The sequence below is a fragment of the Rousettus aegyptiacus genome, unplaced genomic scaffold (assembly GCF_014176215.1).
Source record: "Rousettus aegyptiacus isolate mRouAeg1 unplaced genomic scaffold, mRouAeg1.p scaffold_m13_p_7, whole genome shotgun sequence".
Lineage (NCBI taxonomy): Eukaryota > Metazoa > Chordata > Mammalia > Chiroptera > Pteropodidae > Rousettus > Rousettus aegyptiacus.
In genome coordinates, this window is record NW_023416310.1 from 1190605 (window position 1) to 1211269 (window position 20665).

The window sequence follows — 20665 nt, forward strand, 5'->3', positions numbered from 1 at the left end:
CCGAGTGGCCGGGCTGGGCGGGAGCGTGGGCGGCAAGTCCACACGGCTGGGAAGGGGGCCAGGGTGCCCTCACGCTGACAGGGCCTCAGGAACAGCGGGGCCTTCAGCCCTGAGGAGGACGGTGGCCGTGGTGAATGTCCTTATGGGTAATGCCCCAGTGGTACGGCTTCACAGCCATGCGGCCTGCAGCGAACATCCCCCACCCCCTGGACGTGGGGCTTGGCCGGCGCTTGGACCCACACTGCCCGGTGCGTCTGAGAATGTAAACAGTGGCCGGGAGCCCTGCCAGCTTCCCTCCGCCCCGGGAAGTGGCCGGGCTGTCAGGGTCAGAGGGCATGAGGGGAAAGGCCGGACGGCAGTGCCTTCGAAAAGAAGCTGGAGGAGGGAGAGGGAGGAAAGGACGCGGCAGGCCCGAAAGGGGGGCGCCTGGGGGGCGCCCAGGGCCGCTCGCGCTGCTCCGTGCTCGCTGCAGGGTGCCGGCAGACGCCATAATCCGGAACGGCTCTAACTCGCCGTCTGTTGAAACTGGCAAGTCAGCGTACAATCACTTAGTTTGGTGACTCAGAGTAATTCTCCAATTATTGACAGTTAAATAAAACCCCCTAATTTTCAGGACACAAACCGAAGGTAAACAGGCCACAGCAGTGAGGCAGGAGAGGGGGGGCCGTGGGGGCGGGGGCTGTGGCCTTGGGACCTGCACTGACCCCAGCAGTCCGGCACGCAGGGCTTTGGTGGACGGGAGGGCACGGGGCTGGCGCGGCGGACTCGCTGCGGTCTCGGGGCCCAGACCTTGCGCTCTGACAGTCCTGTGCCTCGCGCACAGGGGTGGCCCTGAGGACCACGTGAGCGGACACGGGGCGGTGCCCGCCGACAGCCGGGCGCGGAGCACGTTCGGTCCCCGCCTCCTGTGCCTCTACGTGTCAGCGCTGCCGGCTGAGGCTGCAGTCTCAGTCCCCTTGGGGTGCCGGAGGAGCCTTGGGCGTCTCGATTGGCGACGGGCCTCCCAGCTCAGCGCCCCTGGCGTCTGGGTAAAGGGTCGGCGGGCGGCGTCCCTGCCCCGCCCCAGAACCAGAGCCCTCTGCCTCGTGGGACACTTAATGTCCCCTGGGCGTTGCCAGGTGTCGCCGAGCGGGGAGTGGGCACGGCTGGGGTGGTCGGGTCGTGTTATCTTGGAGCCGGGTTGGCGAAGAGGTTCACAGCGGTTCCTGTGTGCAAAGGGGTCGTTGGTTCCCGATGGGACGAAGGTCGCCGCACAGAGGCAGACGATCACACAAAACACGCACACGCGAAAGGCCTGGCATCGAATACCTCACCTGCGAGTCTGACAGATGGCCGTCACCCTCAAAACGTTCGCGACTCACGGGCGACAGCTTCCGAAGCCGGAAGAAACCTTCTTAAAGCTAATGAGTTCACAGCTCCAGCCTAGGGGAGCTGCTCGGCTCTCTTCTTTCCACAGAAAATAATTTTCACGGGAGGAGGCCGTGAAGGGACATGCACCCAAATACCCCACAGGAAAGAAATGTGAGGGACCGCCAGGGAGCCCCCAACATTACAGTACTTTGAGCTCACTGGGGGCTCACGTGCGGTCGTGAGCCGTGACAGGGCGTGCCCCAGCTTCCCCAGGGGAGCATGGCGCGAGGCTCGCCACTGCCCCGCGGGGTGCGGCCCGCCCTGCCCGGGACCGCGTCTCCCCTGAGGCCCCTGGGTCTCAGCCACGCCCGCTCCCTCCGCCCGCCTGTCCCCAGCCCCGGCCACTAAGGGGCCTGTGAGCGCTGTGCGGCGGTGCCCTTCCCGGATGAGCGAGGCCCCTGGTGGGGGCCCGCCTGGCCTCGGCGCGCTCCACGCGGGTCTCTGCGGCCTCGTCTGGTCGCTGCTGGTTCCTTCCTGCCGCCGCGTGGGGGTCCGCAGCCGAGCGGGGGTCTGCAGCTGGGGGGGTCCGCAGCTGGGGAGGTCCGCAGCCGAGTGGGGGTCCGCAGCCGAGTGGGGGTCCGCAGCTGGGGGGGGTCCGCAGCCGGGGGGCGGGTCCGCAGCCGTGTGGGGGTCTGCAGCCGAGTCGGGGTCCGCAGCCGAGTGGGGGTCCGCAGCCGAGTGGGGGTCCGCAGCCGGGGGGGGGTCCGCAGCCGGGGGGGGGTCCGCAGCCGAGTGGGGGTCCGCAGCCGGTGGGGGGGGGGATCCGCAGCCGGGGGGCGGGTCCGCAGCCGTGTGGGGGTCTGCAGCCGAGTCGGGGTCCGCAGCCGAGTGGGGGTCCGCAGCCGAGTGGGGGTCCGCAGCTGGGGGGGTCCGCAGCTGGGGGGGTCCGCAGCCGAGTGGGGGTCCGCAGCCGAGTGGGGGTCCGCAGCTGGGGGGGTCCGCAGCTGGGGGGGTCCGCAGCCGAGTGGGGGTCCGCAGCCGAGTGGGGGTCCGCAGCTGGGGGGGTCCGCAGCTGGGGGGGTCCACAGCCGAGTGGGGGTCCACAGCCGAGTGGGGGTCCGCAGCTGAGCGAGGTCCGCAGCCGGGGGGATCCGCTGCTGGTGCCACCGGCGCCTGGGAAGACCCCAGGGGGTTCTCGTTTGGTTGACACTTAAGCCCGTGAGCTGTTTCGAGTTAATATTCGTGTACGGGGGAGACGTAGATCGAGGTTCACCTTGTTGCCTCCGGGTGTCCAGCGGCTCCAGCACCGTTTGCTGAAAAGCCAGCCCCCCCCACCCCCCACACTGGATTCAGTTTGCGCTCCCCGAAACATCAGTAGGGTGCGGGCCAGTAAGCGCAGGGAAAGGCACCGTGATCATGAGGGAAATGCAAATCAAAGGGCGGCGAGGCCCACCTGGAGCACCTCGCTATCGAAAACCAGCAGGAAAAGGAGGGCCCGAGGGCGCGGCGCAGCTGGAGCCGTGTGCAGCGCGGGTGCCACACAGCCCGGGTGCCGCCCACATGCCGGGGGTGCCGGGAAGGGCTGGACGGCCGGGGCCTCGCGGCGTCCCCTCAGCCCTGAGGAGGAGGGGAGTTGGTCTGGCGCGTGCTAGGCGTGGACGGGTGCCGAGGACGCCGTGCTGGGCGAACTAACCAGACTCAACAAGACGCATACCGCAGGCTCCTATTTACGCGAGAAACCAGGACAGCGCCAAGCCGAGAGACAGAGGGTCGAGGGACCGGGGCGGGGTTGGGGGGCGCCCCCGGTGGGGACGGAGGGGTAGTCCTGGGAGATGGCAGCGATGGCCGCGCAACGCCGTGAAAACACTTTATGCCACCGACCTATGTGCTTAAACACAATTAAGCCGTAAGTTCTGTGTTACGTGTCTTATCTCACACGTGCGCAAACCATTCAAAGGTAAGCCGGGCACGTTCACATGGGTTCTCCGCTCCGCTCCGCTGTGCGGCAAGGCTAGAAATGAGGCAGACGACTCCTCCTCCCATCTTGGGCTTTTTCAGAAGTGTTTTAGCTCTTCCGGTTCTGTCTTTCTATACAAATGGTCAAGCAGCCTTGTCTCTCTCTGCACGGGCTCTCGCGGGGATTCGCGGGGATTCTGAGAGGAGTCGCGCAGCGCCGGCAGGTGACTTGGGGACCAGCGTCCTTCCCGGCCCAGGCACGTGGCGCGCATGTCTCCCACCTCGCCTAGACCTGTGCCTCTCCGCGGCAGCATCTCGGTTCCGCACTGTCTCGGTGGAGTTCCACAGAAGCATCGCATTTATTTGGGCGACGGCAAACGATCCTGCTTTTAACTTCAGCGTCTGCATGCTCGTTGCTGGCTCACGGGAACACGGCCCATGTTTTGCTTGTATCTGTCTCGTACGCCGAGGCCTCGCTGAGCTCACCTGACGGTCCAGGGAGCTTTCTGTAGGCTCCTTGAGCATAGTCGGTCGTGTCGTCGGCAGTGACAAGGGACTGTTCTTTCTCCTTGGCGACCTGTGTGCCTCTGGCTGCCTTCCCGTGCCCTGGGCGTGGCTGGAGCTTCCAGCGCAGTGTTGAATAGTGTTAAGGGCAGGCGTCCTGGCCCTGCCCCGGTCCTCAGGGACGGGGGGACCTTCAGCACAGCACAGCGTTTGCAGAGCACCCCCCCCCCGTTTTTATTGAGATGCTCGACATACATCACTGCGGAAGTGGGGGGCCCACAGCAGGACGCGCTGCGTGTATCGTGAAGCGGCGGCCGCAGCGGGTCCTGCCGACACCCACCTCCTCGCGCGCACCCCACGTGCACGCAGTGGGAAGGAGGCGGAGGGGCCCCGCTGGCCGAGGGCGCTGGGCATTCGCTCCGGTCGTGGGGCAGGGCGAGCGGCAGTGGCCGCGCCGAGTGTCACGCTCCTGAGTGTCACGCTCCGGCACTCAGCTCGTGGCCCCGGCTCCAAGTCCCCCTCCCCAACCCCTCGCCTCCGGGAGCCGCCGGTCTGGTCTCTTCATGAGTTTTGGTTTGGTTTGTTTGTGTTCATATTCTACATTGAGTGAGATGGTACAGTATTTGTCTTTGTCTGGCTCATGTCACTTAGCAGAGTGCCCTCAAGGTCCCCCATGCTGTCAGAAGTGGTAGGATCGCTTCATTTTCTGTGGCTGATATTCCTATGTGCGTGCGTGTGCATGCGTGTGTGTGTGCACGTGTGCGTGTGCGTGTGCCCACGTGTGCATGCGTGTGCGTGTGCGCCTTACTCCGTTCTCCCACCGAGGGGCACTTACGCTGTTTCCCTCTCTTGGCCACTGTAACTAAGGCTGCCATGAGCGCGGGGTGCAGAGACCTTTCTGAGTGGGCGTCCTCGCTTCCTGGGACGTATTCCCAGAGGCGGCGTGGCCAGGGCACGCGGCGGCTCTGCTGCTCATCCTCTGAGGCTCTTTCATGCCTTTTTTCACAGCGGCTGCAACAGGTTCTTAAGAAACAGACGCCCCCGAGCAAGTTGGAGAAGTGCCCCATTTTCCTATTTTTCTGAGGGTTTGCGTCCTGAGAGGATATAGCGTTTTGCTTGATGCCCTTCTGCACCGACTGGCGTGATCGTGTGATTTCTCTGCCGGACTTGTTCACGTTGGTCGATTCTTGAATATCGACGCAGATTTGCACCCTGAAATTCCCCGCTAGCTGCTCATGTTTCGTCAAAGGATTTCGATCTGTGTCCACGGGGTTAAGGGACCTCGCGCGTGGGTTTCCTTCGTCTCCGGTTTTGGTTTCCGGGTACGACCAGCTTCGCGAGGTGGACTGGCGAGGGCCCCTCGCTCCGTTTTCTGCACGACGCGTGTGCAGTCGGCCTTCGTTTTCCTTTGTCGTTTGGTTCGATTCTCCTGTGAAACCGTCTGGCCTGGAGACTTTGTTTTGGGGAGCTCCTAAAGCACTCATCCATTCCCTTTATTGTCACAGCCTATTACATTCTGTATTTCATGGTGGGCCCATTGTGGTGGTTTGCTTTTTTTCAGAAAGTGGTCCATTTTGTCTAAGTTGTCAAATTTATTCACAGCCAGGAGGTTTTAATAAAGATTCCATTCTTTTTCGTGGATCTTCTGATGTGTGTAGAGCTTGTGAGTTTTCATGTGTGTAGTTCTGACTTCTCAGTTTGAATAACTATTCACCTTTGAACCTCACTTTTTGTGATCATGATTTTAGATGTATCTTTTCATTAAAGAAGCCCCCCCCCGCCCCCATGATATAAGCCAGACCCACCCAGCCCAGCACAGGGCGGGTGGGGGCATGTCTTGTCTTTAAGGAAACCTCATCGTGCAGAGCGGGTTTGGGGCCTCGCCTTAGGTTAGGGCTGGACGGGGAGTGGCACCGGCGATTTTGACCCCCGTTCCGGAGACTTTCCTGAATCCCCCAAACACCCATGCTTGCTTTTCCAAAAACAGGCAGCGAGAACAGGAGAGGAACAGGAGAGGCCTAACAGGCGGGCTGGGGTGCAGGGGCGGGGGCCGCGGGCTTCCCACGCTCCCCGCGCCCTGGCAGGAAGCGCTGCTGATAACGCCGCGGCGCCTGGCGTGTGGGGCCGCGGCCGGCGGCCTGTAAATAGTGGCCGCGAGGCTCCCGGGCTCAGTGTCCTCCCGGCCCCGGCCCCAGCGGTCAGCACGCTCCTTGGCCAGGCGTGCGGCTCAGGTAGGGGGCGCTCCGCAGGGTGGGGTGGAGCGGCGGGCAGACGCGAGGGTGGGAGGTGACGTCCTTACGGCGGGTGGTGTCGGGGCAGGGTGGGGGGCAGTGGAGACCGGTTCTCAGCCCGGGCTGGGGCCGTGTGCGTTGGCGCAGCCGGGCACCGGCACCCGCGGTCCCGTCAGTCTAGAGCTCTGGAGCAGGTCGGTGACGGGACCTGGATCTGTCCGTCGTAGGTGAGCGAGTCAGGCCCTGGGTTCATTCCGAGAGGTGACTGGTTTCTTCCCTGATCCCCAGCCCAGTGCAAAGCATGGCTGTGCGGCCAGCGACTTGTCCCCGAGCGGCCAGTGCAGGGCTCAGGTCGCCTGCTGCCCACCTGCTGGTGAGGCCATGTGGACAGCGGCCAGATTCTGCCCCCGGAGCCCAGGAGCTGTGGCGGGCTCAGTGCTGGGGACCCCAGCTGTGGGGACGTCTGCCCCTGCCGTATGCAGAGCGGGAGTCACCTCGTCCCCAGTTTGGGCAAGACAGAAGTGTCACAGGCCCCTCCCGCGTGATGCCTGGCGGGCCGAGCCGGCCGTCCTGCTGGGCTGGAGCGAGGTGCGGCTGCTGAATGTAAAGGTGGACGTTGAGGCTGTCGCATGCGCATTATCATTTTCGTTCGATGGGGACGCGTTGCCGGGTGGCAGGCAGAACGTCGTCTGAGCTGTCACGGCTGTGCGATTCTGTACGATTTTGAAAAATCTATATGCCGAGTAAGAGGACACGGATGATTTGCATAAAATAAAGTTAGGGGAAGATAATAGGGAAAGTCCCCTCCTTAGTTTTGGGTCTTGGTGAAAAGATGAGAGAAATGTATGTGTGCCGCGGGGTGGACTGCTGAGCGGGGCCTCCGGGGAAGGGCCCTGGCACTCCGGGAAGCGCAGCGGTGGGCGGGGCGGGTCCCTCTGCCAGGGCGTCAGGGCGGTGCTTGTCCGCAGGGAGGGGCAGCGTCCCGAGGTGCCAGGCCCCGCATAGATCTTTAATGAAACTGGAACCGCATGTTCGGCCCTTTTTTCACTGTCTCCTTCATTCTATTTCCGTATTCCTACTACATTCCGATCGAATGCCCCGCCTCCCCCGACGGGGTTGGAGGCCCCTGGGGATGAGAATGTTGTGGTTGACGGGGGTCCGGTGCTGGGGCTTCTCTGCTATGACCAGAACCGCTGCTCCCGTGGGAGGCGGCCGCACGGGGCCAAGGACCACGTGGGGGTGGGCCCCAGGGGTCGGCACTTGGCAGGGCCTGGCTCGTGAGGCCGGGTGGGCTTCATGGCTTCATGTAACTGTAACAAGTCTTGTGAGAAACGTTTGTTATAAAAAGCGAGGAGAAGAGACTCGGGGTAGCACCTCACAGGGCGGCCATCGCTGTCCGCAGGGCCACGGGGACCGCTTGGTGGAGGTTTAAGTCAGCACGTGAGTGAGTCAGTGAGAGAGATTAGGGGGACGGGGCGGGGGGAGGAGAGGCCGAAACAACGGGAGCAGCTCCTCCCGGCTCCCAGGCCCCCTGGCCCCGCGGGGGCGGCCTGCACAGTGTCACTCCTGTCCCCGGGGGGGGGACCCCGTCACTGTTTATCCCTCCCTTCCTCAGGAGTCGGCGTCCTGCCAGCACTCACGATGTGGAGGGCTCTGGCCCTGATCAGCCTGGCCCTGCTGCTGCCGGCCTGGTCTGGGGACCCTCAGCAGACAGTGGACGACGCCTGCTCCGTGCAGATCCTCGTCCCCGGCCTGAAAGGTGAGTGCCGCCCGGCTCCCCACAGCGCCCGCCCTAAGTCCCTCGCCCTGTCCGAGTCCCCGTGCTGCCTCAGGCAGGGCTGCCGCCTCAGTGGGCCTCAGTTTCCCATCAGAAAATCCAAGGGTCACGACACATCGTGTCCGCTCTGCAGCCAGGGCTTCTGCAGCTCTGAAACTGATTCGTGCAGCTCGGCTGCTCACGGGGACGCTGTAAAGACAGCGGACATTTGTTCCTAGCGCGGCACTCACTGTCACGTGACCCTCAGGACACCAGGCTGGGCCGTCATCTGGTCCGTTTTGCAGATGAGGACATTCGAGGCTCTGAGGCCCGCGCCCCAGGCTGGCTTCCGAGAGCTTGTGATGCTTTCAAACACCGAGAACCTTCCTCTCCTCGGTTTGTCCGTGTTGCCTCCCAGGAGAGTGAGCCCTGCAGTGCAGTGCTGTGAGCCCCACACGGGCCGGGGCGCCTGCTGGGGCAGCCGGGGCACGGCTGACCCCGAGCGCACCATCCCTAGGGGCTCTGCACACAGAGCAGGGCGCGGGGCTCCCAGCAGCCCCAGCTCCGCCCACGTGGGGCCCCTGGGTCAGGACACGCCAGGGTGCCGCCGGCGCGTGGGGCAAGCCTGGCCCCGGGCGGCAGAGCAGAAGGCAGGCGGGGGCGGCCAGGCGGCCACGAATCGCCTCCATCCCGGCTCCACGGTGGCCTGTGGCTGCTGCTCGGAGGGGCGGCCCTGTGTGACAAGGCCTTTTTGGGTCGCTTTCACTTTGCTGTGCGCAAACCGGGCCCGTCGGGGACTTCGCCGGGCCCGTCGGGGACTTCGCCGGGCCGGTCGGGGACTTCGCCGGCCGGTCAGGGACTTCACCGGGCCTGTCGGACACTTTGCCAGTTGTTCCCCGACGCCCTTGATGTCCAGCGTCATGCTGTTCCCATCTCCGGCTCTGCTGAGCTCTGAGGACGGCTGAAGGTCGTGTGTGTCCTGAGGGGGCATGTGGTGTTTGGAGACTCAGATGCGTGGTGAGGAGGTGGCCGCAGTCACACTATGAGCACGTCTGTCACCTCGCGGCGTCACTTTTCTGTGGGGAGCACCAGGGTCTTGTTGTGGGGGGCAGTCAGGGCCATTGGGCTCCCTCTGTGATGGGGGTACCCTGGCTGGACATGAGCCAATGGCGGTGGGGGCGGTTGGGGCGGAGCAGACCGGGGTCCCAGTCCGGCGGACAGTGTGGGGGACGCAGGTTTTGCCCCGCGGGGAAGGCCAGTGAGGGCGCAGCCCCGGCCTGCAGGTGAGCGCCCCGCGCCTGCGCTCGGCCCCAGGAGCGTCGGCCTGGTCCTTGCCGGGAATGGAGGGACTCGGCCCCGCCCCCAGGTGCCGTGACGCTCCCGCCCCGCGACGCCCGCCCGCCCGTGTGTGCAGCGAACCTGCTGCTCAGCCATGTCCAGCTGCACAGCCACGTCCACGGGGCGCGGTTATTCTTACAGGTCTCACCCCGTCCATTTAAAAATTATTGACTGTCATCCCTTAAAACGCGTTGTTGGAGCCAGGAGCGTGACACATGCTCTCGGGGGTTTTGCGCTTCTGAGCCTGGGGCTGCGGTCTGGGCCCGATTCCTGCCCCACCGCGAGCAGTTGGCCGAGGGCCGCATTCCGCAGCAGCGGGGTGGGGGGCTCCCCCTGCTGCCCCCCGCCCTGCACACTGGCCTGTGCTCAGACAGGTCCTGAGTGCCTGTGACTCCTTCCGCAGGGGACGCTGGACAGAAGGGAGACAAAGGTGCACCAGGACGGCCTGGGAGAGTGGGCCCCACGGGAGACAAAGGTACCTCTGGGGCCCGGGGCTGTGCCAAGGGCGCGGAGGGCGCCCAGCTCCTTCCCGCAGCAGCGGGGGACTGCCGGGGCCCAGCCCCGCGTGGGTCTCAGGGGCGGCGGGCCTGGCTGGGTGCAGGGTGCAAAGAGGCTCCCTGAGCGGGCGCCTCGGAGGGAGGGAGGGGCGCATGGGCAGGTGGGCGTGCAGACTCCTGCCGGCCTCGCCTGCGAACTGGGGTCGTTCGTGACAGTGTGTGTGTGGTGTGGGTGTGCAAGCAACTGCAGGCGTGCAAAGGTGAGCGCCAGGCTCGGCGTGCGGGTACACGGGGGTCCCCACGCGCTGCGGAGGTGCCGTCGCGGTCCTGTGGGCCGCAGGTCAGTGCGGGGCCGAGGCGGGGTGGGCGAGCTTACAGGGCGGGTCGACCCATCGGCCACGCGCATCGCGAGGCGTTTGGCGCATGCTCGTACCAGCTCCGGGGCAGACCCCCTTTACTGCCATGTCATGACAGACGGGGGGAGGAGGTGCGTGTCGCCCCACTCCGAGAGCATGCGTGCACACTGCGCGCCCCGCCCACGCGGCGTCGGGCAGTTCAGCCGTGTCCAGTTTTTAAAATTCCTATAACCACACAAAGCAAGGCCACTGAGCATGTGTTTTTAAAGCAGTGTGTGGATTTTAAATGTTTCTGGAGTGTGATCTCTACCTCCCTGCGACGCATGCATCGCGCTGGGTTTGACAGCTGTGACCCCCGTGAGCCTTTGTCCCCTTTGAGACCCAGAGCCTCTGTCACCGTTCTTTACACCTGACCCCTTCATCGACCCCAGGCACTGATTTTTCTTTCTCATTTTTTCCCTTTAAAAGTCATTTTTAAAAGCCATTCCCTAAAAATGACTTTTAACAATAAATGAACTGTTCTCATAGTCCAGAGATTAAAATGCACAGAAACGATTCACGCGGAACGGCCACCTTCCTGTCCCCTCCCCCGGCGGCCACTGTCCGGCGCGTCTGTCTGTGCGCGTCACCGTGTGGAGTGGCGAGCAGATCTCCACTCCGCCCCGGACAGAGCTGTGTGGCACACGCTTCGCGCTGCACCCCGCGCTTCCCGCTCGGGGCGATGCTGGGTGAGGCGCGCGAGCCTCCCCGTGCCCCCCAGGTGTGGCTCCGTCACGCTCTGTCCAGCATCCCTCCCACCGTGGGCACTTACCTTTTCCTGGGGGGTGGCTGCAGGGTTCAGAGGCGGGGGAAGGCACGTGTCCCTGCCCGCAAGCTGCTCCCCTCTGGGCGCCTCAGGGCTTGTGACCACGAAGGACCTTGGAGTGCTGGGGGCCAGGCTGCGGGGGCTTCAGTGGCTCTCCCGTTTTCTCCTCACTGCGCCCCGAGTCAGGACGTTCTCGTGGGACACAACGACTCATGCCAGTGGGTGGGGTCGGGGTCACTGTGCCCGGCTGTCACAGGGACCAGACAGGGGCCGTGCCCGGAAGGGGGCTCCTGGCTGCTCGGACAGTCTGGGTTCAAACCCAGCTGCCCAGCGGCTCCTCGGCCGGTGCGGAGGGGGCGGAGCCAGGCCACGCACGTCCACGTGTGTGCCGCGCATGCGTTCGTGTCTGTGTGTTTGACTCCGCCAGTCGGATATGTGTGTGTCTGTTTGCATGAGTGCATGGGGTGCATGTGTGTGCATGTGTATAATGTGTGTGCATGTGTGACCGAGCATGGACAGGGGCGTGGGGCGCCTGGCGGCCTCCTGACCCCTCCCTGGCCACACGCCCGTCCCCGTGGACACAGGAGGCTGCTCCAGGGGCTCTGCTGGCTCGGCGTGGGGCCTGTGGTCCTGCCTGGCCGATGGGCAGGGGCGGCCGCCCGGGGCACAGGAGCGGCCTCGAGGTCTGCTGCGTGAGCAGGTGAGGGCGGCCACTCCGTCTCGGTCCCGTGGCGGGCAGATGGGTTGTCAGGGGCACAGCGTGACAGCCCCTCACTGTGCCCTCCGGCTGCGAGGAGCATGGGCGTGAGCGTGGGGTGCTGACAGGTCCCCGCAGGGTTCCGCCACACACTGGCCCTGTCCCCGGGCGGGCAGTGACACATGCAGAGCCCTCTGCCGCCGTCTCCTCCAGCTCATATCCGAAGGCTGCAGGTCAAAGGGCGCACCTTCAAAAGCAGGGGCACGGGCCCAATGGCTCTGCCACTGACACACCCCGGTGTCGCAGGTGGCACAGGTGGCCCGGTTCCTCGTGTTCACAGGAGCCTAGGTCACCTGGCCTGCCTGGGGCAGCGAGCGAGCTGGGAGGATGGTCCTACTGGGCGGGGACAGACCATCCCCTCCCATAGTCAGGTGTGGACTGGCCTCAGTGTGGGGCGCTCGGGACCTGCTCAGGACCTGGCCCGGCTCTGGCTTCTGGGGGCGGGCGTGCCCCTCAGGCAGGTACAGCGACAGGTAACCTGTGGAGACCCTGCTGGGGTCAGCCACGCACATGGCCGGGAAGGCACTGAGAGCGGTTTTGTGGTCTCGTGCGCGTGCGCGTGTGTGCGTGTGCACATGCGTGCACGTGTGTGTTTGCACGTGTGTGTGCGCGTGTGCACGTGTGTGTGTGCGTGTGCACGCGCGCGTGAGAGATGCTGACGGGAGGGAGACTGCATCACCCGTGCGTCACCCAACTCTGACCTTGTTTTCTACAGGAGACATGGGTGACAAAGGACAGAAAGGCGGTGTGGGTCGCCACGGGAAAATCGGCCCCATTGGTTCCAAAGGTACTTCCGACGTCTCCTGCCTCGCGCCCCCTCACGGGCTCTCGTGCCCGGCGCTCCGCGAGCCAGGCTGGCTGGCCTTGGCTGGTGGTCACGGTTGCCTTTGTGCGTTAATTTATTTGTGATAGGTTCTGTCCCACACTTGCGTTCTGGGAGTGGTCAGCGGTCCCTGCTGGCCTGGCCAGAGCAGCTGAGTCCCCCCCTCCCACAGACCTGCGGCCCCGGCCGGGAGGGGCGAGCTGGTGGGCGATGCTCAGCCGGCACCTCGTTCAGCAGCGTAATCACGGGCAGGGCGGGGGCCGTGCCTGGAGACACCGTCCACCTCGGACGCCTGCCCGTCTGAATTGCGTCCACCTCACCACCTCATGTGACCTGCACAGCCCTGCCGTGGACGGCAGAGTGAGGACCGGGGCCCGGGGCAGGTCAGGGTCGGCTCCAAACCTCGCAGCCTCCTCCCCGCACTGGGGCGCAGTCAGCAAGCGCCTTCTCAGCCCCGGTTTGTTCCTCGCCCATGCCATCATGGGGCTGAGCCTGCGCGATGTGCTTCACCCCCAAGCCCCGCAACCTGGTCCCGCTGGCCGCAGGACTCCCAAGCCCCTGACGCTGATGAAAGGCCACAGAGGGGTCGGGTGGGCGGAGACCGCCGGGTCTGTCCGTTTCCCAGGCAAATGGCACGTGAACCCGTGAGGCGAGGTCGCTGCCCCTCGCCGGTCCACGCTGGCAGAGATGCCGAGTTTTGGGAACATCCGTGCGCAGCAGCTGCAAAGCCTCGTGGCTGTGGTTTTGCTCCGCCCCCCAAAGCTGACGGCAGTGGAGGGACCCGGCGGCCAGGGGCCGGAGCCCAGGTCAGCGGGGCTCTGCCCTCCTGCGACGCAGTGTTGCTGCTCGCGTGGGTCAGGTGGGGCCCTGGAGCCTTCTCCATTTGGGTGACATCCTGCCTGCAGTCCACGGGCTCTACGGCCACATGCCCTGTCCGGGCGTCCCGCCGTGATGAGACGTACAGGGGGGACGGCCCCAGGACTGGCTGCTCCTCACTCCCGGCGCCAGCGGCTCATCCGTGGCATCTGCAGGCTGTTCCCTGACACGTCGGGGTTTTCTGTCCAGTGCCCCTCACGGTCCCGTGACGTCTGTGTTCCGCGTCACACGCACGGATCTCGGACACCTAAGTGGGGACGGGTATTCAGTCACTCCTGCGGGTCCGGGAGACACCCCGGGTTCCCCGTGGAGAAACGACGTTGTCAGCCTCGACACCTATGAACGCGTGAAACGTGTTCTGCTGGCAACTTTACCCTCGCTTTTCTTTTTCAGGTGAAAAAGGAGATTCTGGCGACATAGGACCCCCTGGCCCTAATGGAGAACCTGGTATGGCATCAAGGGTCCGAGGATTTTTAAACATGTATTTAAAAATTGCACTTTTGGAAAATATAACTCGTGAAATAAAGCGGCACGAGGCCGGCAAACGCGGTGCGTGTGCTGACGTGACCCCGTCGGTCACGCGCTCGCCGGGGGTCGCGACCTTGCGTTCCCTGCATGCTCGGCCCTCCGACCGCGGCCCGCCGGCCGACGGCGTGCGCTCCCGGCGCTGCGCAGTCCGGCGCAGTCCGGTGTCCCGAGCGCGCTGCCCTCGCTCCCGCCGCCTCTCGGGGTCGCCCCTTCCCCCGCCCACCAACTCCCGTCTGCGCGTTCTGACGTTTCCCTCGTCGAGGCATCCCTGCGGCCTGCACCCCACGACAGCCCCTCGCACCGGGGAACAGGCCGGCGATGCCCCAGGCCACACCGCGGCCCGCGGCCCCTGCGGTGCTCCACGCGGGTGGCTCAGGCGCCTCCCACGCGGCGCGTTGGTCTTCCCCGCCCAGCTCGACAGTGGCGCCACCTCCTGCCGCGCCGGTCACGCGGGGCGTCAGTCACGCAGGGCCCGGGGGCTGCCCAGCTCCCCCAGGTCCCCCCGTAATCACACAGTCGCCATGGCTCTGGGTCCTGCCACCACCTTTCCTCAAATGTCTTCTCCCTGACTGCCGTCCCTGCCCCGAGCCACGCCACGCAGTCCTCCCCGTCACGGTCGCTGTCCCCTGCCGTCCGTCATCGCCGGCCGTCCTCCCGGAGTGCTCGCTGTCCCTGCGCCTCCGCGTCTCCCTGCCCACGCCGCCCAGAGCGCTGCTTTAGGGCACGAACCCGACCCTGCCCATCCTTGCCCTTAGGACGCAGTCCACCATCCCTGGCACGGCCTCGAGGCCCGCGTGGGCCGTAGAATCACGCTGGTTCCTGGGCGGGGGTTGGGGCGGGGGGTCCTTCTCTCTGGGCCTGACCCCTGGATCAGCCTCCGTGATGTGACCGACCCGGCCTCGGCAGGTGTCCCGTGTGAGTGCAGCCAGCTGAGGAAGGCCATCGGCGAGATGGATAACCAGGTCACCCAGCTGACCAACGAGCTGAAATTCATAAAAAGTGGTAGGTCCTTCCCAGTGCGAGCCCCGCCCCGCCCCCATCCTGCGCCCCGCCCACCCCGGCTCCGCCCCGCGCCCCGCCCCATCACCCCAGGCTCCGCCCCATCACCCCGGGCTCCGCCCCGCGCACCGCCCCCCGCACTGCCCCCACCCTGTGTACCCCACTCCGCCTGGGCTCCAAGTGCTGCCGGCACCGTGTCTAGTGCCCACCCCGGCGGCGCCGGGCGAGCGCTCACTGTCCAGCACCGCCCCGCCCCCGCAGCTGTCGCCGGCGTGCGGGAGACGGAGCACAAGCTGTACCTGCTGGTCAAGGAGGAGAGGCGCTACGCGGACGCGCAGCTGGCGTGCCAGCGCCGCGGCGGCACGCTGAGCATGCCCAAGGACGAGGCCGCCAACGGCCTGATGGCCGCCTACATCGCGCAGGCCGGCCTGGCCCGCGTCTTCATCGGCATCAACGACCTGGAGCGCGAGGGCAGCTTCGTCTACTCCGACCGCTCGCCCATGCAGACCTTCCACAAGTGGCGCAGCGGCGAGCCCAACAACGCCTACGACGAGGAGGACTGCGTGGAGATGGTGGCCTCCGGCGGCTGGAACGACGTGGACTGCCACATCACCATGCACTTCATGTGCGAGTTCGACAAGGAGCACGTGTGAGCCCGGCCGCCGGCGGCCGCGTGTGGCGGCGCCGGGTCCCCGGCTCGTCCCCGTGGCGTGGATCCCGGCTCGTCCCCGCGGATCCCGGCTCGTCCCCACGGTCGGCCGGAGGCGCCTTCGTGCGGCCCGTCCTTTCTGAGCCTCGGACAGCGCTGCGTGGGGGGGGGGGGGCGTTTCTGGGGGTTCCTTCTGCGGAGGTGATGTCCTGTTACTTCTAGTGTAGCCACAGCGCCCTTTATGTAATTACTGCTCAGGATTGCTCTCACCTTTGTCCAAACTATAAATAAAACCGCCAGCTGTTCCACAGTTAGGACTGCAGTGTGGGCGAGTCGCTGCCTGCCCTTCTCGCCTGTGCGAGAAAGGACCCACTTAGCGCTGACCAGTGTCCCTGTCCGTCCTGTTGGAACGCACGCCCCCCATTTCGCCACCAGCCGAGCAGGAACGACTTTGCTTGGCTGCAAACCCAGACTTCAGGAGGAGGGAGAGCGGCTCCTGCAAGCGTCACCGCCGAGGGTGTGGCCGTGTGCCTTGCTTCTTCAGCAGCCGTGTCTGTGGCCGGCCACTGCGTCCCAGGTCGCCCCTAGGCTTGGTGGCCGGTGGCAAACGTCTGCCGTCTCCGGTCCCTGCGGACGGGGACTTTGCGGGGCTTGGCCGGCTCCGCCAGCTCCGGGCAGCCGTGGGGCATGGATGGACGCAGTTCCTCGGGCTGCTGGAGGGACGCCTCAGCCCCTCCCCACAAGGCTGCCCCATCCGGCTGCTCCCCAAGTGACAGCTAGTGGCCTCGGAGCCACAGTGAGTGTGAGCGAGACGGAGCTGCCTCCTGTGCCCTCACCTGGGTGGGGGCTGCATTCTCTCCATTAGAGTCCCCAGGTGCAGACGAAGGCACCGGGGAGGGGCCTCGCGGGGACAGGAACCAGGGAGGGGCCTCACGGGGATGGGAACCAGGGAGGGGCCTCACGGGGACAGGAACCAGGAGGCGGGGGCCCCGGGACCAGTCCAGATGCTGCCTGCCAGTCACCACTCTCTCTGTGGGTCACAGTCCCTAGGGCATGAGTGTAAGCAGCGTTATCTACAAAGACCACACGCAGACGCACGCGTGGGGAGGTGGCCGCCTGGGCCGGGGGCTGGGGACGGTCCCCAGGCCTCCAGTCTGCGAGGGAGGCCATGACTCCCTGGTCTTCCGGGCGGCGTTTCCGAGGGTGCTTGTGTGTAGAGCTGCTGTGCAGTGACCCTCTCTGGCCACCCCTCACCCCCCGCCCCCAGAGGAAAGGGCCGGTCTGCCCAGAGCTCCCAGGGCGGCGGGCAGCAAGGTGACCGGCCAGCAGAATGAGGGCGATGGCCTGGAGGGGGGCCGCCTGCTTCCCGGGCCCCCCGAGCTCGCGTGTCCCCTCCTGTGAGTGCCCGCTGCACGTGTGGCTGTCGACCGGCCCTTCCCGTGTCCAGCGGGGATGGACGTGGATGCCCCGGCTGCTGCCCTGCTGTAAGCAGCAGACCGTGCTCCGGACTCCTGCTGAGGCCCACGACGCGGGAAGGACAGCTGGCCCTGCCACCCCTGCCCGCCAGCCCCGAGGGGCCCGGCGCTGCTCAGGACAGCTGCTGCCCTTGTGCCCAGGGGCAGACTCAGTCCTGGGGACCTGTGGCGGGAAGCCAGCCCAGTGTGGTGACCAGTAGGTCAGGGGCGGGGAGGCTGGGAGCCTCATCTCCCGCAGCCTCCCCCCGCTGTCCCTCTGCCGGGCAGTCCCTGTGAGTCCAGACAGCGGCCTCCCCTCCTGTGTTCTGGGGCGGCTCCAGGTGGCCCCATCCCCTGCAGGCGCCTGTCCTGCTGTGTGAGGTACATGTGGGGACCTGCCAACTCCCACGTGACATCAAGGGAGGTCAGCACACCCATGTCTCTCCTGTCCCCCCTCAGAGGAAGCTGAGCTAACCGCAAACACAGGGAGGCACCTGCCAGCGCCAGCCCCCAGGTCACAACGCCGTGGTGCCCGTGCCGACAGGGCGCTGACCGCTGGGCGTGTGGCGCGGCCACACCCAGCCCCAGCTCTCGGGGCTGCGGTGGGGGATGGAGCGAGCAGCCGGTGCTGCTGGGAGCCCCGAGCCTGCTCTGAGATGGGATGGCGCCCAGGGGGCTGGTGCGGCCAGCAGGTGACCGCGGACTTGCATGGCCACACTGCCATCCAGCGGTCGGAGGGACACGGTGTCTGCGAGAAACAGGCCGGGGCGGGGGCTCTGTCACGTGTGCATGTGTGCGTATGTGCGCGTGCATGGTGCTTGTGCGCGTGTGTGCATGTGCATGTGTGCGTGCAGGTGTGTGCGCATGTGTGTGTGTGTGTGAGGGACAGGGAGGGACGGAGGGGCGCCCCCCGCCCAGGGGTTCCACCCTCCCTGACCCGTGGGGCGCCCCCCGCCCAGGGGTTCCACCCTCCCCGACCCGTGGGGCGCCCCCCGCCCAGGGGTTCCACCCTCCCCGACCCGTGGGGCGCCCCCCGCCCAGGGGTTCCACCCTCCCCGACCCGTGGGGCGCCCCCCGCCCAGGGGTTCCACCCTCCCCGACCCGTGGGGCGCCCCCCGCCCAGGGGTTCCACCCTCCCCGACCCGTGGGGCGCCCCCCGCGCTATGTCCTCCGCAGGCTGAGCCTGTCCCCGGGGGAAGTGTCCACACTGGCAAACAAAGGGCCCTCGGGGAGAGCTGCCGGCCCCTCCTGCTGGAGGACGAGCCCCGGGGAGGGACGTGGTGGTCCGGCCGGTCCCAGCGCCCCTGCAGCCTGGCCCAGAGCTCGTCTGGGCGCGGTGTGGGGAGGTGGCCGGCAGGCTCCGCCCTGACAGGGGCCATGCGAGCCCACTGTCCTCGTCCCCAGCGGTCACTGTGGGTGTTCCTGCCTCCCCCACACTCAAACACTGGTTCTCGCCGTCTGCCCACCTTGGATGGCCACCTCTGGTGACGCGCTTGGACAGGGAGCCCACCTCACTTCCTGGGTCGGGGGCAGGTGTGGGTTGGGGGGCGGCTGCCAGGCGAAACCCTTTTGAGTTCAGCAGATGGAGCCAAGGGCGGCGTCTCCCCTCTGTAAACAGGAACTCCCAGTCCGGCTGATTTAAGCCCACAGGGAATTTGTGGAATGCTTTGTGGGGATCACAGGAAGTTTGCAGACTGGAGAAGCCCTTCGGGTGCCCTCCGCGGGGAGCAGGGCCCACAGGTCCTGCCGAAGGCCCGCAAGGTGCCCCCACCCCCACCGCCACCAGGCGGCAGCCCTGGCTGCGGCCTGCACCTGCGGCCTGCACCTGGAGGTGGCTCGGGCAGTGCGGCTTCCTGGCAGTTCTGCCCGACCGTCTCTGGCTTGGCCCCACCCTGGGGCTACCACTCCACCTGCTCTGTGTCCCCCGCAGAGCCCCAGAGGGACGCTGTGCGCGCTCCGACAGCCTGTGTCCGTGCTGCCTGTGTGGCTCCGGGGAGCCTGACGTTGACCTAGCGAGCTAACTTTTAATTTCATTCAGCCCTAATTTTCACTTCAGATGTAATTCTAAACGGCCAGTGGCCACCACGTTGGGCGGTGTGGCGCACACGGCCGAGCTCCGCGTGGGCGGCAGCGCCGACGCCCGCCCCTGGAGAATCTGGACTCAGGCTCCGGCTAGGTCCGCCGTCAGAACGCTCGCTGACCAGCCGCCCGCGACTCCCCCGCCGCCAGCCTCTGCCGGCCCCTGGACATCCACGCGGCCATCCCCTGCCCAGGGCTGGACCCTGTGACGTGGAAGGATCGAAACGGGCCCTGCGCTTTGCAGTCTTATGACTTATCGAAGGCGGTGGGCAGGGTGTGTCCACTGCCAGACGAGGAAGGGCGACAGGGACAGGAAGCAGGGGGCGGAATCGCACAAACTTATTAAAACATGGTTTGCATAGGACAAGACATGGTTTCTGTCCGTGCAAATCTCATCTGGAAGGGGACCGGTCAGTGGGGCCCCAGTGCTGGGTGGCCTGATGCCCTGCCGCGGGCGTGGGCACGGGGGCCAGCAGCTTCCTGCAGACGGCACACGGGTCACCCCGTCCTGTGACCGGGCCTCATCAGGGAGGGACGTGGCTGTCCCGGGCCAGCAGGGCGGGAGGAGGGGCAGGGGGCAGGGGGGGAGGCTGGCCGAACCCGAGAGCAGAATTAATAGGGAGTGTCAGGACAGACCCTTCCTGGCCCCAGGGGTGATGTGAGTGCGCCTTGGCTCCCAGCTCTGAGTTCCCACAGTGCTCTAGGCCCACGTGACTCAGGGACCCCCCAATGACCGCCCCCACCCAGCCTGTTTCTCCAGCTGTGGACTGGGGGACGCCGTCTGCTGCGGGGTCACCGCTCGCCGGCAGCCTCGCCCCTTGCGCGTCGGCTGCGGGTGAGGTCGCCGCGCGTCGGGCGGGCACTCAGTTTCCATGTCGCCGTATCGCTGGGAGCACGTCCTCAGACCCCAGGCACCCAGGCCGGGGGCGGGGGGGCGCGCTGGCTGCACGGCCCCGAGGCGCAGCACCAGGCCGCAGGGCGCGTCCTCTGGGGCCAGGGGCCCATGTGGACCATGAGCACCGCGTGCTGAGCTTCCCCCGGGCCAAGGGCCCTGCCCCCTCTTGATCCCCAAAGCCCGTGTTCCCCAGAACGCGGGGACCATGGGGTACGCCTGGAGTTTGTGAGCAGTGAGTTATCCGGAGGCCACAGGTGGGTGGGGAGGAGGGACCCGGGCTTCTGTCCCGGCTGGCTGTGGGGTGCGCCGGCAGCGGCAGGTTGTGGGAGGGGCCAGGGCTGGCTCCGCCCCACACAGGGATGTAGCGGAGACCGCAGGGCTTCTCCGGGGAGGGGCTGCTGCGCCTCCGAGCCTCCCCCTGCCCTGCACCGCCCCCCCCAGCCCTTGTGACGTCACACAGGCACGGCCAGTCTCCAGAAAGCTCTATCCGGCCCCTCCGCATTCTCTCCTGGCCAGCACCTGGGTGACATGCAACCTTGGTTGGCCTGAACACCGGCCTCCTGACCCCTGGCTGAGGTCGGTGCACAGTCCATAAGTGACTTGCCATGTAAAAGGGTCATTGCCAGAGGAAAGGTCACAGCAGGACAAGTACGATAGCTCAGTGAGTGTCTGGCGTCTGAGGGCGAGGGGCGGCGGGTCACACAGCCCTGGCCAGGGTGGCCGGAGTCGGGGGTGGCCAGGCTCAGGGGCCTGTGTGTCCACAGCTAGGACTCACCCCAGAGGGAGACTCTGGGCTCTGGACTCTGGTCCCT

At 66.2% G+C, this 20665-nt stretch overlaps 1 protein-coding gene across 4 annotated transcripts; it reads left to right on the plus strand.

Moving 5' to 3' along the window:
• Positions 1–1124: 1124 nt before the first annotated feature.
• COLEC11 (collectin subfamily member 11) lies at positions 1125–15730 on the plus strand. Of its 4 annotated transcripts, none has more exons than XM_016155818.2 (7): positions 1125–1348; positions 7657–7800; positions 9539–9610; positions 12266–12337; positions 13643–13696; positions 14684–14779; positions 15038–15730. In XM_016155818.2, the coding sequence occupies exons 1-7, from the start codon at positions 1234–1236 to the stop codon at positions 15427–15429; spliced, it is 945 nt and encodes a 314-aa protein (XP_016011304.1). In that variant the 5' UTR covers positions 1125–1233; the 3' UTR covers positions 15430–15730. The 4 variants fall into 4 exon arrangements, with proteins under 4 accessions (XP_016011304.1, XP_016011305.1, XP_016011307.1 ...); XM_016155819.2 differs by lacking the exon at positions 1125–1348 and adding an exon at positions 5971–6041; XM_016155821.2 differs by lacking the exons at positions 1125–1348; positions 7657–7800 and having other exon boundaries at positions 9561–9565.
• Positions 15731–20665: the final 4935 nt, after the last annotated feature.